Source organism: Falco punctatus, assembly GCF_963210335.1.
Source record: "Falco punctatus genome assembly, chromosome: 2".
In the NCBI taxonomy this organism is placed as follows: Eukaryota; Metazoa; Chordata; class Aves; order Falconiformes; family Falconidae; genus Falco; species Falco punctatus.
In genome coordinates this window covers 3,862,267-3,877,871 of record NC_137581.1, presented here as the reverse complement: position 1 = coordinate 3,877,871, position 15,605 = coordinate 3,862,267, and the positions used below count along the sequence as shown (strand labels likewise).

Genomic DNA, 15,605 nt, shown 5'->3' with positions numbered 1-15,605 from the left:
CAAGACCTGCATTTCATACACACTTTTTTCGAGAAATGAACACATTTTCCTTCCAAATCCCATCTCTCAACCTTCCATTGACACCCAGACCTTTTATTCTTTTGCCTCCTTTCCTGTCTTTGCTGCAGCACGTCACTCTTTTCTTTCATGAAGAGGTCTTTTTCTTTCTTGAAGACCAAGACCTCACACGGTATGCAATTGTGCACTTGAAGTTATAAACACAACTGTCCTAAGACCTCTCCTTTTCTACCTGCAGTGCCCCCCAACCTTGACAACTTAAGTTTTTCCTGCCAGGACCAAGATCTAGACCATTATTTCACAGTGCACTGGCTTATCTCTATCTTCTCATCTAATTTTTTTTTCTCTCTTCACATTCTTGGCCTTGTGCCTTTGCCCCTTCTCTATGTTCATTTGTCAAACATCTTCTTTTCTTCAAATCGCTGCTTAAAATTTGGCTTTTCAAGCAGCACTCCTCTTTTCTAATCACTGGCAACCCAGACAATCCTTGCGGTGAAAAAATTTCTCGTGTTCTTCCATGTGTGTAAGTTGACTACTTTAGATTTCAAAGTCTCCTAGAGAGGGAGTATGCCTTATCTGTAATCTATGAAATACTGTTCACATCTATGCTACTCTGCAAATGTTATCTAACAAATGGAATTCACTGCAGTGTATTTATGAGCAGCTACAAAAGGATGAGGAGGACCAGCTAAGATGTCTAGTTAACCATTTAAAACCTAAACCACAGAACACAGTGACAAGAAGAGATTGATTTTGAAGTGAGATTTTGCTTTGTACTGTAAAGAAATCATTATTTGCAGCTACATATGAGCAAACAGCTGGGTTTTGCTTCATTGCTTCCATCCAGGAGGAATTTACTCTGAAGCATGTGCTCAGATTTGTGATTAAGCATCTCACATTGCTGTGCTAACAGTTACAGTCTTGACAACCACAGGACCGTGCTTTGACCCTGTTTGGCCTGTTGGGAGAGTTGTGACCCATGAAGTCAGGCTACCGGGAGCACGTGTACTGCCAGAAGTCAGGACAGTAGGGAATGAGATAGAAAAGATAAAAGTAGCTTTTGAAAACAGAAGAATCCAGGATGACCTTCAGTTCTGTTACAGTCACTGAAGCGGTGCCTCCTGACCTTCTACGCAGTAGAAAGATCATTTGGGAATAGAAGGGAAGGCAGCTTATAGTATTAGAGTCCCCCTGAAGCACACTCCAGCTCTGAAAAGTACATCGCTGCAAACATACTCCGCATTTGCCCAGCCACCCTCAGCAAATGGTTTAGCAGAACATATGGCAGTAGCTGCTGCATCTTGCATAGGAAGTCAGCACCTAGAGTGCTTTTCCCTGCAAATTTAAGTTACAATGTGCATCTGTTCCTAACATGGCTATAATCCACCAAAGTGAAGAGAGATTCTGGCTGACCCTGGTGCCTTTCCCAGTGTAGCCTTGGTGCTGGGGCCAGGAGGAAGGAAAATAAATATTATCAGCAGCTAATAAAGCCCAATTGCTGTGAATGCTTCCCAAAGCATCTCAGTATCATCAGTTGCTGAACATTGTAAACTATGGTGGTTTCGGGGGAGGAGCAAGGAGTTGCTGTCATGTGCTTTCAGAAAACAGTATACTTCACCAACCCTCAGATGGTGTACGCCATTCAAAAAATATATATGCATTTATATATATATATAGATATATATATATATACACAAAATATTACAGTTGCCAGAAGTTCTGCAAACCTGGCTTCTAGCTAATGGCATTTAAAAGTCTGTATTTTCCTATAGCATGTACCGGTGCACACTAAAATTTAAGGTAAAACATGTCATTTCTTCTCGTTTGAAAAATAAATCTCATCATATAATTAATTGGAATTGAGGCTTGTAAGCAGGTTTCAGCTAGGGTAGCTCTACTACCATCAGCATGGGCTTATGGGTGTACACCCCTGCAAAAGCACGGTGCAGCCCTGCAAAGCATTTGATCTTATATCAGATCTACAAAAACGTCAGACATCACTGCACGGCAATATTTGTGTGGTTGTAGCTGTGACTTCTAAGGATTCTTCAGTCTAGTTCATAATCTTGGTCTGGAATTAGGCAATGAAGATTATATTTTTATTTTTATATATCTATATAATATATAACCTATAGCAAAATAAGGCTAAAAATGAGCACTGCTCATTATCAATGGCATAGGCTTCCTCCAAGGAGCAGACAGTGTGGGGAAGCCCTGCAAGAGGATGTCAGTTGTGTTTTATCGTTCAGGCATCACCCAGGGATGTTGCAGGGAAGGGAGGAATTGTGCTGGAAGAGGGCAATGATTTGCCAATTAAAAGCTGCCAATTAGGGAGAGAAGTTGCAGGGCCCTGCGGGGAGCCGCTGAACGAGGACACCAGATGAGTAGCAGCTTGGGATGGCAAACTGGCCCGAGGAAAGACACAGTGGTTGGTTAATTATGTGAGGAGAGCTGGAGACCAGAGAGAAGACTCTAGAAGATGCATTTTTCTATTTTTTTATTTTTTTATTTAGCCCCAAGTCCACACAGTAACCATGCAACTCAGAATCACAAATGGATTTTATCCTTACGTTACCCTGTGGAGCAGGGAGACGGCCAAATGCTCGGGGAGCCAAGGCAAAAAGCAGAGCAATTGATTTATTTGCCTGGGGTCATAGGGACCATCTAACCCAGCTGATGTGAGACCTAGTTCAGCGTCTTCACCACAAAGGCATGCTTTCCCCGAAGGAGGGAAGCTGGTCAGCAACCTGCCGGTATTTATTTGAGAAGAAAAGCTTGAGGATAAGAAAAACACTGATAGAGGATAGAAAGAAATTTCACACACACATACACATAAAAATAACCTTGTTATTATAAAGGTCTTCCACTGGGAAAAAAGATACGTTATTATATATGTCCACACATCAGGGCAAAGCTCATCCACACAGCACTGTTGGGTCAGTTCGTGAGAAAGGGTGATGGGATGGGTCCTGATGAGAGGAGAGACATTGGTCCACTATGGCCATCCGTGGATTTTTTCCATAGTCTGCATGAAAAGGACTTTTGCATCCTTCCTGATCTGGAAGCCGCAGGTTTCCCAGGTATGTTTCCCACCATCTGAACAGCGTGGTGAGGGTGATGCATTTTCACCAACACAGAAGCACTCCCTTGAGGTTTTTAGGCCAGCTGCTTAGTACCGATGCAAAATCAACCATTGCTGGATGATGTCCCAGTCACATGAATCCAGCACACTCTTCCTTGCTTCAGCAAAAGGCTTTCATGTTTAGAAGCTCTGTTATGAATTTCCACCTAAAAAAAGAGAGTACAGGAGATGCATCATCTACGCAACAGTCAGAACTCGTCCTCTGCTATGAGTACTCATCACTACTTCTCCAGAAATAGGAGCTTTTAATTTCTCTCTTCCACCAGCATTTTACATTAACCTCTGAAATCTAAGCTGGATCACAACCCTGGAAATTTAATAAACACCAGGGCACTAACCATGGCATCTCCATGACTCACAGAAAGTTTGTGTTTGGTTCCTTACAGAATGCCCCATGGTTTTGCTCTGCCCAGGAGTCTTCATTATGGTTTCCACCACCTGGCCTTAAGACTCCCTCAGAATATAACAGAAAGTGCACTGGACTAAATACCAGGAAATATTATCCTTGCTCAGTTCCATCTCTCAAGAAACCCTGTGATGTTCACCAGGAGAGCTGCTACCCTAAGCAAAGTTAACTTGCTGCATGCAGGCAAGAATTCATGATTTCTCTGCTTGCCTTCCCTCCATTCCTCATTTCTCTTACATACACTGCCTTCAGTGGCTAACATAAGCACTTGATTCCATTATAGGACAATACCATCCTTCCTCCTCCCCATAAGGACAAATAACAGAGGATTCTCCACAAATATTTTAACCTGGGAAGTTAATCCCATCACAGTTTTTTCAACCGTGGGCTTCAGAGAACAGTCTGTTCAAGATGCTTCTGATCAGAATAATACCAGGTTTTCTATTCCTGTGCGTATCACTGATAAAATGTTGCCCTTTAGGAGCTGCAAAAAAAAACATACGAAGAACTAAAAGGGACTTTCACCAGAATCTGTTTTTGTTCACTCTTGGACATCACCTCAAATGTCAAGACATGAATGGCTGAATAAGAAACTAAATGCAGATTGGTAAAAAGCATTATTTCTCTCTTTGAGTCTGGGAAAGAATTGAAGAACACATATTTATAATGTCGTGGTACATGGCATGACTAGATTAAAGAATTTTGGGGTTTTCTGGTAGCAATTTGATTTTTCTGAGCTATTTCCTTTGTCAAGTGATCATGAAGGAGACCAGCCTGCCACCGAGCTCAAGCGGCAACATAAAAAAGTGATTAAGTATTATATTGTTCTTCACAGGAAACTGTGTTTACAGCAGGATGCAGTTTGTGCTGTTCCGGCTTGGGTTCGCTGTGAAACATCTGCACAGAATTGTTTATGTTCCTGCAAAACAAGAGCGAGCTTGCACAGTGGCTGCAGAGGCCTGGCTTCATTCCTAGAGAGCTTCACGCAGGTGGCATCCGATAAAGACACCTGACCCTTTGATTTGTCTTTTACGTCAGTAAATATATGTTTTCAGGGAGGGCGGGAAATCATAGGTTTAGTTCACAACTCATGTATGTTTTCTGCCAGCTCAGTCCTTCAGCATCCGTAAAAGAAAAACACAAACGTACAATATTGTGGGCTCGTGTTTCAGAAATGAAGCATCCAATTAAACGAGTCAGTCTTTCCCAAACAGCAGTCTTTCTCCACTTCCGTTATAATCAAGTTCTATTATATTGGCAAAACAATTTTGGGTCTTTTATGAAACAATAAATTTTCAGTAGCTGAACCTAAAAGCAAACAGAAGTTGAAGCACAGAAACCCAGGGAAATCCACAGTCACGGTGGCCTTTAGTTCCTTGGTTTATCCTATTCACGCTACACGTGGCTGGGAGCTCCTCCTTGTCCCTAGCGCATCAGAAACCTCAAGGAGTCCTTGCTTTTTTACTACCACAAACTAGCGGTATCCTACCTAGTTCAGAAGAGACTGGTGCCACCTAAACAGTAATATAAAACTAAAACTGTGTGCTAACACAAGACTGTAGGGAAGAGGAAGCAGGAGCGATTCCCAGAGCTTCTTTCACAAGCAGCCTCCACGGTGACTCCTCTCTGGTCAGGAGAAGGTGGATCAGCACAAGGCACTAGCATTAAGAGGAAACTTTTCAAAACCGGATGGTTTGTGGGAGAACAGGATGAATTTGAATACACCAGGACAGCAAAGTGGGAATGTCCCTGCCACAGACGTGGAGGGAACAAGACTGTAGCCAAGACACTATGCTCAGCATGGAGCGCATTGTGTCAACACACAGACAGGCTGGGTCCCTGCCAAGCCAGCCAGAAGGTATCTACACTAAGCTCTCATGGGTTGGATAATTTATATAGTTTGGTATTAAAATCTGACAAACAAACAGTATTTGTGGCAAGACTCCAACAGCAGCAACAGTGAGTGTTACGTTAACACAAGTTACTATTTACTACACGGCAGTACGCGACAGGTCGGGCCAAGGGAAGGGGAAGACAAGCCTGGTGGACAAGTCACACCAGACAGCATGAATTGCAGGAGTGAGACTGCTCTGTTTCGTTGGGCTTCTTGCAGTGCTTTGGTGGCAACAAGGGATGCACATTCTGCAACCAACAGTATGATGAACAAGATGGGTGAAATATATTAAATGAAGGGCTCAAATCACAAGCATTTGAATTTTGATAAATCAATAAAACATTAAGTTAGAACAAAGGAATCTTAAGTCTGTAGGAGAAACAATTGTTGTCTTCCACAGGAACAAAATCCAGGTGCATCCTGGCGTTCCCACTGCCTGTTATCTTCCACAGTTCATGAGTGATCCCAAAAAACAACGAAGGAGGTGTCATTACTTATGGGATATTTCCATAGGTCATTGAGCAAACAGGGAGTCCAGGAAGGATGAATGGTTTTGCAGTGCAGACCCTCTCCTTTCTAGAGAACAGTGCTGTATCACCGAAGAGCACACAGACCAAAAATCAAGGTGAAGGATGAAGGCACATTAGATTCCTCACAGGAGACTCCACAGGTCCTTGGGGGTTCGTATCATTTTTGTCCTTGCTATTGCACTGTAAAATTTCATCACATCCAGGACTCCTCACACATCCCATGGGACAGTGGGAGTGACTGCATGGTTGATGTCACCACACCTCTCGATGGCATGATTGACAAGTTTGCAAGCTCCTGCGTCAATTCACCTACAGAGCTCACTGGTCCTAGACCCAGAAAGGTCCCCGTTCTTCCCTCCTGCTTCTCAATGGCCACATGGGCTTAATCTACTGGTGGGATAGCTCACGGTCTCTCCAAAGACAACACATAACATCAGCATCTTGCTTTGTGCCATGCAGTCAGCACGCCGCACACACTCCTCCCAAACATCCCATCCCTCAGCAGACCTCTCTCCTGTGTGGTGATCTCAAAGGCATAAGAACCCAGAACTTCTAGACTTACTTAAGTAAGCAGCCTCATGCTTTTGCAGAGCTGTCCTAACCAAGTAAGGAATTTCTTGATGATTTCCAGGGGGAACTGTCTGAGGAGACCTTATAATGGCCTTTAAATATTAAAAGGAGCTTATAAGAAAGATGGGGAACAGACTTTTTAGTAGGGTCTGTAGTGATAGGACAAGGAGTAATGGTTTTAAACTGGAAAAGGGGAGATTTAGATGAGATATTAAGATGAAACCCTTCCCCGTGAGGGCGGCGAGGGGCTGCCCAGAGCAGCTGTGGGTGCCCCATCCCTGGCAGGGCTCAAGGCCAGGCTGGCCGGGGCTGGGAGCAGCCTGGGCTGGGGGGAGGGGGCCCTGCCCGGGTCAGGGAAGTGGGAGTGGGTGGTCTTGAAGGTCCCTTCCAACCCAGATCATTCTGTGATTTTATGATTCACTTAGATTTGACCCAAAAACCTCCACTCATTACTTTACAGCCATCCTGCTAATCTCTACGCTGTAGTGACTGCTGTAGCACGACCACAAACTCCAGGACGAGAAGGACAGAGAAGAAGGGAAAGAAAAACCATGAAGTTCTTTGGCAACCACACAAAGGACATCCTTTCTGCTAGAACCAAGAACAAGGGTGTGATTTGTGATGAAAACAAACCTCACACTCATAAGAAAGTTGTCAGACAGGAAAAGTGATTTTCGGTAGCTTTCAGAACGAAGTTGGGAAATTTAATGTTTATTTTCTAGGGGTAGAAGGTGAGGAGGAATGATGTAATGGGGTGCTTAGTCCACCTCAGCCAGGAATTTGATAGCTTTATTTTACTTTGAGAGCCTTTGTAAGCTTTGCAAATAAGCGTGCCGCCACCAAATCAACCATCTGGGTGCAAATCAGGGCTAACCGTGTCTCACCGTAACAGGAGCTGCAGCTCTCAGGAGGGGATCTTGATAGTCCCCCTCCAGCTGTCGGCTGGCACCTGCCTGCTGTCATTTCACACATCCCACTCACCATCTGTAGATACCACATATGTCCAAGGCAAGCAATTTCCCAGATCACTTCTTCTACTCAACTCTCGCAAGAGGACTAAAGCTCCAGGGCCAGAGATGTCTTTGTGTCTTCCTGCACCTTGATTGAGAGAATTGAAACGATCCAGGTTATGTTTACCCTCGGGTTCAAAGTTTGCAAACCCCGTTCCCCAACCCCAGTTTATTTCAGCTCGAGGCCCCTATTTTATTTCCAAACACGGTCAAAATAATCTTCCATAGAGCACCTGTGCTAACCCTAACCCAAGGGGAACTCCGAGCCCCATGGTATATCCACAGCAGCTGATCAGACCAGGCAATTGCTCACTGAGACCACGCAATAATACAAGTCTAACTTCGTAACAATTATTTGTAATAAAGCCACTTGGTAACAATTATTTTTAATAAAGCCCTATCCTGTGGCCTTGGTACTCAGCCAGCTCTGGTTTGCAGCATCCTCCTGGGCTGTCTTAAGATGCTTTGGCAGATCTTTGTTATTATTTTGGTCTCCTCAAACCTATCTATTGCAGAACTCACCCATCCCTCAGGACAAATTCAAAGGGAGGCACTGAAGCAGTACCAGCAATCGAATGAGCTTGTGTGTCCTCAAAGCAAAGCTAGACAGGCTCCATCCTGACCAAAATCATTGCTTTACAGGGAAGGCAGCCCTCTGGTTCTCTAATTAGTCCATCTGGGCTTGCATGTCACACATTTACATGGTAGGTTTGAGGAAAGTCAGAGCTAAAACTGTGCTGTGGCCACCCATGGATCTATATTATATATTGGCATGCAAAATGAGGAGGCTGCACAGTGCTCACTAACAGCTACTGCATCCAACCGTAGATTGACACAGTTGAAAAAACATCTGAGACCCAAATCCTTCTCCAGACACTTTTTCAGTATTAATACTAGAAAGTGGGAGCTCGCTACAGTCCTTTGTTAGTTCCTTGCGTCACCGCAGTCCAAATGTGGCTGCAGGAAGAACGTACGAGTAAAAGTCCGGAGAGGAAAACAAATATCCCTATTTCTGGGAACACTGCAGCTACAAAACTTTGTTCTCACTAAACTTGTGCTACTTCCTATTTCTTGTGGTTTGTTCTCATGCTGTTTTTAACGTCTTCTCAAACCAATATAGTATTTCTATTTCATATCCAAAACAAACCGAGAAAAAAAGACAAAACACAACACACACATTAGAAGAAAAAAAAAAAAAAGAAGAAAAGCGGGGGTGGGGGGTGGGGGATAAACCCTCCTTTGAGTAAGAGGGTTGGACTAGACTGTCATCTCCAGAGGTTCCTGCCAACCTCACTGACCACATGAGTGCAAGAACTGTTCCTAGGCCTTTGCTGTATTCAGGTCTCGGGCACTGAGAAGTTTCTTGAAAGGAAGGGATGCAAGCATTCCCGTTCTCTCCTTGGAAATTATGGCAGTTACGGGAGACAGCAGCAGATTACAGAACCAAACTAAGCTTAAGGGGGAAAACAGCTTCCTAGGAACAAAGAGAATTAGGAAAAAAGAGACCTGAAACAGGCACTAAGAAAGATACCCTGCATGTTGGCTTGCTTTGCTTTTAAAAAAAGGATACAATATCAAAGAGTAACTTGGCAGTTAAGAACTAATTAGTCTTCAGAAAAAGTCTGGCCTGACCAAGCACCCAACTCAAAGGGTTTACACCTATGGAGACGGTCAACAGCCACGGTGACCGTTACAGGGCAGCAGTGACAGACGCACCGTCATCCCTAGAGCCTGCTGCACTCTGCATATGCAAATATTAAAACAAGCAGCATCCTTAACAGCAATAAAAGCCTGTGCAAAGAGAATTCCACACTCCAAAGAGTTGTCCTCTCCTAGAGACTGACATGAAGGGATGTCCCAAAGTATTGGGGTCCTATGAGCCTCTGCACAGTTCTGGCTGGCGGCTGAAAAAAACTGGATTTGTTACCATGAAGCACAGCAATTCCTGAACAGCATTTGCTCTAACGAGTAATAAATTAGACAGGCTCTCACAGTAAGAATTCTCAGGTTTTGCAACAGATCCATCACAGAAGATTCATGCTAGGTTTGGCTGGTCTTTTAAAGGTCCCCTCCAACCCAAACCATTCTGTGGAGTCTAAATCCCACGCGCAGTCCATGAGAGACTGGCTGACATGCCGAGCACCCTCTGAAGGGTAACCCAAAGAGCCCACAGTCCTAATAACCCACCCCCAGTCAGGTGATAGGAGTATCTTTTCTTTACAATAAAATCCATTTAATAAAGGCAGCTACAGAAAATGGGATCCCAGAAAATTTCAAAACTGCTAAAAAATTACTGAAAGATGGGAAGTTGAGAAAAACATCCAAGATATCATTCCCAAAAAATTCTGTTTTTCAAAAGTGGCCAAGTACTGGGCAAAACCAAAATCATACGAAGTTTTGAGTCAGACCTGATCCAAAGTAATATTTATGGGACAATTCTAACAGTTCTGGACTCCAGAAATGATTTATAGCCATGCTCTTACTCTTCAGTCCCCTGTGTTTAAAACTTTTTGATTTCCTTCCTGTCCCAAATAATTCAAAGACCCTTTTCTCTAGAAATTGTTAACAAATTCCCAGGCACTCATTCTACTTACACCACCACCAACTTTTCACCCCAGTACCATGAAAAAAACCACCACCACCACAACCCACCTGAGATCACCAATCGCCTCCACCTGCCAGTCATAGCTCTAGCTGCCCCAAGGTACCACCAAGTACTATACATTTTTCATAGTTTAAAGCCTTAACATACCAATGCAACTGCCTTGTTTCATTGCCACTACATCAGATAAGAGGTCACTGGATTTCAACCTGCAGCCTCTGTGCTTGTTGGAAAGAAGAGACTCCAAATGACAAAGAAACATGATGCTCTGTGGTAACCCTAATTAATTATCCTCAATCTTACTATTAGTTTTTTTTTTCAAGTTTCTGTTTCTATGACTCTATACCAGACGAAAACGTCCCCAATGGCAATTTCTTCTTGCACAAGAACCCACAAATACATCTTAAGGTACTTCCTCCCTAACTTTCTCTTTGATTAGCTTTGTTAAACTCTGTATTTATCATAAGCTGTGTGTTGCACTTCTGCTGGAAGAAACCAGATTCACAGATTTTCAGGACGGACTCTGGGTAGGGGAAAAACTCGAAGCCCCATAGCATGGATGCAAACTTTGCACAGGCTGTTAATGATCACCCCTCATGGTTTACATCCAGCCTAGAGAAAGAAGCCAGTCCTGAGCCCAGCACAGACACACAAGTGCCAAACATACTGTTTTTCCAGCACAGGCAAACCCCCAAACAGTATGATTTTTATAGTTCATTATCTTAAGTTATGATCAGTCTTCTCTAGATTGCACATTGCCAAGCTGAAACTATCTGCCTTTGCAGTGTACCTGTGGGGATGCATAATCACCATCATTAGTGAAACCCTGAGAGTTCAGGAACTATTTATATACTAGAGACAACAACATATAGTCTTAAGTTTCCCTGACTTTTGATTTTTTCTAAAGGTCTTAGGTGGCTGTTTGGGATTTTGTTAAGTCCCATCTATTTTGTCATGCATCCAGTTCAAAGGGTCCTCCACATCTAAGGTTACACAACTGCAAGTAGCTTCTGTTCTTCTATTTTAACTCGAAATTTCAAAAGCTCATTTTGTCCACAGGAGAAAGACTAAGACTGAAAATACTGTTACCCTGGTGGTTAAACCTTTCCAGAAAGCGCATAGTCCTCTGTGATCGCACCCATCTTTAAATATTTCTCCCTCGATTCAGTACTTCCTCTAACTTCATTTTGCTCAGCCTTTTTTTAAAAGTTCATGTTTGTACTATTGCAGTGCCAGAGCACATTTGTTAGAACACTGAATTCAAAGCAACTCTTTAATGCTGTTTCACTTGCTCTCCAGTTCATCCACAGCTACTACCTGCTAATCCCTAGTACCAAAGATCATCACCATAGCTCACCTTTCCTTCTGTTCCAAGCAGGGACAACAAATCCATTTCAGAAAGGAAGATGTAGCTTATTAGGGAAAAGGGATATGCAAATATTACCTTACACGCTGATGTTTTATTTTTAGCAGCTTAGTGATACTTATAAGGCTATAAGGAGAAGATACATGGCCGCAGGAGATGCAGGAAGTATCCCAGCGGCAGGTATGAAAAATCTGCGTATCTGCAGGGCAGGACACAGAACAGGCAGTGCTGCCTGGAGTTCATGAAAAGCGGCAGAAGGCCAAATGCTCTGAGCACACCTTCTTATAGTTTGTTCTCAAAAACCAAGTAGCTAGGAAAAAAATTACCATCTTGACCCTACATTTTAGCTCATCTTGTATATTCCTTATTATTAAAGGTATTATATAGCGAAATGCTGGAACAAATTAAATAATCTGAAAACAAGCAGCTCATTTTGGGAAAGCATCAAGACAGAAGTTTCAAGAATGAATGTATTGATTACCAAAGTCCCTTTTCTAAATTTCTCACATGAGCCCTAGATCTCCCCACCATGTGTTTCCATTTGCCAATTTGAAAACAACTAGCTCTCATAGAAACTCTAAAACCTTCCATGTTTTAAAAAAAGAGATTTGCTGTCTTTAAGGATCTGTTAAATAATTCACTGTAGTTGTTCATAACTTTTCTGTAAAGTCATCACTAAAGATGCAAACAGAAGCCTTACATAAAATATCGGAGTAGGCTGGACCACAACTCAACAACACACTTCATGCATTAGGAGCATCAAACTCACCCTGTGCCATTTCTTAGTATCCCCTTTTGGCTGGAGAGAGCATATACGTTCACCTAAACCTGAAACCATAATTTAAGGCAAAGTTCTTGGGCACAAGCACTAAGAAAAATCTTGCTCTACTTTATATTCTCATGGCCTTTTAGTCCTAGATATGTCAGGGATGCTCAAAAATACTGCAAGACCTCAGGTGATAATTTGATACAAGCCAGAACTGTCATCTGCTTTGGGCTCTTCGTAACTGTGCATGGAAAACTACAGACAATGCCTTATGCTGGCATCTGCAAGCACAACAGACTGTCCAATCCCACCGGCAATAAAACCTGTATTAAATTGCTTTTTGTCATTCTGCAGCAATGTGCAACTTTCAGGACTTGGATCATAACTTAGTCACTCTTGCTGGTCACCATTATTTCACTAAAGCAAGAGCAGAAGCTCCCAAACAACTATCAAAACCTAAACTATCTAGAATGGCATAGTGGTAGGCTTTTTTTTTTTCCCTCCCCCCACTACGGGAAAAAAATATGGTATGCTTCATTTCATATATATTATTCTCTTCCATCCTGAGCACTCAGTACAGCAGAAACCAAACCAATACCTATTCCAATGTAAAGGTAATGCAAAAAAGTTAGTTTCCTAACCCACTATTCTGGCATTCGCACACTGAATTTATCAGGACACTTCTCCACCATAATAAGCTACATTATTTTGGAACTAAGGCTGATGGAAAAGGAAACAGAAGGAATAAAAAGTGTATGGAAGTCATAAGGACTGAAATTATAAAATAACTGAAGTTACATGAAAAAACAACAGCACCATCTTGGGGTTACTGCATGTTCTTACACGGGTGGATACTCAGGACAAGTAAGGTAAGTGAGTTTTTTAGGGTTTGTATTTTTAGTTTGAGTTACCCTATTGGAATTTAATCTTAACTACAATATCAACAGTAAAATCATAACTTAAAAAAGACTGACGCAAAAAGCTGTATTAGACTTTGGATGAAATCTACTTACAGTAGTACTTCAGCACCAAAAAGTGGGCAGTTAGGCTGATAGATGTATATACAATTAAATGATATGTCAAAGTCTTAAAATGCTTAGTTATTTATAATGAAATCTATACAAAACAGTTAAAAACGTGGGTTTATATACATTTGGGAAAAAAAGTATTGTCTCATTAGCAGAATGTATTAAAACTGGTTCTCTCATCCCATCTGAACGCAACCCCCTCTCTGTGGCTTGTAACTATCACAAAAACCCAATGTATTGCTTCAACAAGCCAAGTCATAAGGCTAATTTCTGAAACCTACCACTGTATACTGATTTAAGCTTTTAAACTACCAAAATGGTCACTTTAAAAACAGCATGTAAGAGTAAAATACAGATTTTAAAAGCCTTAGCTCACTTCTAAATTCGGAGGTTCAACTTGGAAAGATGCTGAACCATTTATCCCCAATTTTGAAAAATTGATTTATAGCAAAATACAACCCCCCACACCCTGTTTGTACTAGAATTAACTCACCTGCCTGTTTCACAGGAACTTTCTAAACAACTTGGCCTCACTTTGAATTTTATATTTAAATAAATAATCAAAGATCAACTAGCGTATATGAGCACTTTGTGTGCTTATGGCACAAAGAAATGCCTCACAGACCGTTACCCTTCTTTTAAAGCATGAAAAAAAAATCCACTAGCAAATCCACTTTGCTTCCAGTTAGTGATTTTGCTTATTAACCATTCACCAACAGGAACTGAAAAAATATAAACTATATTTTTAGGTTTACAAAAAAATCTTAACTCTAAGTGAGCACAAGTGGAAGAAAGCTAACCAATTCCAAAATTCCTGGGGCTTTTTCAGCACTGTCAGAGACACTTTTTTCTCTCACATGCTATTTAAAAATACAAATATTTATTAAACATCCTCTTTTTTTGACGGTTGTTTGGCTCAACAGCTAACAAAAAGACACAGCAAAGTAACAATCCCTTTTCACTGAAATCTATTTCAGTATCTGGGCAACGGCTTCAATAGCACGAGCTGTAGAATTCGCTGCAGATTTGCCTTTTAACAGGAGTACATTCCACTGTCACAGGTTTACTAAATCTTGGTAACTTTTTCTTTTTTTTGGGAACAATTTTTAAGATGCAGCTTTTGCAATACCATCTTGTTAAAACACACTGATGCTTCAAGGGTCCAATGAACAACTCTAATAGGCAAAGTGCTCTAAGACATCACAATACAAGGGTATCTTGGATACTCAAAATCCCAAGATATTTTAAAGTGCACTCCAGTGTCCCAATTCCTTAGGATTGTTCAGCAGAACTTCGAGAGGGGCTGGGCTCAGTGCCATCCTCAGTGCTACTGTCCACGTCTTGCTCCATTGCTGTCTCCTCATCGTCGAGGCGCTGACTGGTGAAGTTGTTGAGCTCCAGGAGCCCACTGGGTTCCACTACCACATTGGAGCTGGAGTGACAAGGGATGGAATAGTGAGGGATAGTCTGAAAGAAAGAAAATATTTAAGTTTTAACACGCACTGTTTTCACAGGGAAAGGCATCTGCACAAGTGCAGGTACTTATGGAAAAGGTTTATTGTGTTCAAGAGCAGTTTTCCCCAGCTAAGGCCCGCTGCATGTGACTATGTTCAAGCTAAAACTTCAAAGCATCCTTTCACCAGATTAGGTTGTGAAAGATAAAATTTTAGTAATCTTGCTCTTAACGCGCTGATCTTGGCCTTGGATCTTCACTAAAGGTCTGTGACAGTATAACCAAACAGCTACACCACCAGTGCCCACCACTCCTCAAATGCAAAGCAGAGAAAATACTTTCTTCAGCCTTATTTTTTCTCAATCTTTTTCAGACAAGACATAGAAACTCTGGCCCTGCTCAGAGCTGCAGCAGCACAGAGGCAATGTATCCAAGCTATTGATTTCTGCTTACACTTTCACACGTTCTAGGAACTAAATCTGCAACTTTATAGAACTCACATTCTGGGCAGTATTTTACTTTTGAAACAGCTCGTTTGAAACATGCCACAATGACAAACAATACAGATTCTCAAAATACACAGATTTGAAGTAAAACAGCAATCTACCTTTGTCTATTTAGGGGAATGAGGACTAAAAATGAGTACAAAAATGATGATTTCTACAAAAGCGAAGTCTGATGCAATGAAGATTTTACAAAGTAGCATGAAAAATTTGAAAGCTCTGTATACGGATTATTTTCCACTTCAGAAGCATTTTCACTGAAACACAAATATTATATGTAATAAAACCATTTCAGTCCACACTACCATTTGTGTGAA

General features: G+C 41.8%; 1 protein-coding gene across 12 annotated transcripts in view; it reads right to left on the bottom strand.

The window, feature by feature from the left end:
• Nucleotides 1-367: 367 nt before the first annotated feature.
• The window catches only part of EMSY (EMSY transcriptional repressor, BRCA2 interacting), a 52,127-nt gene continuing 36,889 nt past the window's right edge, over nt 368-15,605 (bottom strand). For 10 of the 12 annotated variants that reach the window (XM_080375431.1, XM_080375434.1, XM_080375437.1 and 7 more), the window contains one exon: nt 13,179-14,799. In XM_080375431.1, coding sequence (XP_080231557.1) covers nt 14,605-14,799 — 195 coding nt within the window. In that variant the 3' untranslated portion in view covers nt 13,179-14,604. Of the gene's footprint in view, nt 7,659-13,178; nt 14,800-15,605 lie in introns of those variants that run through there. The other 2 variants (XR_013926039.1, XM_080375429.1) reach the window with 2 other exon arrangements.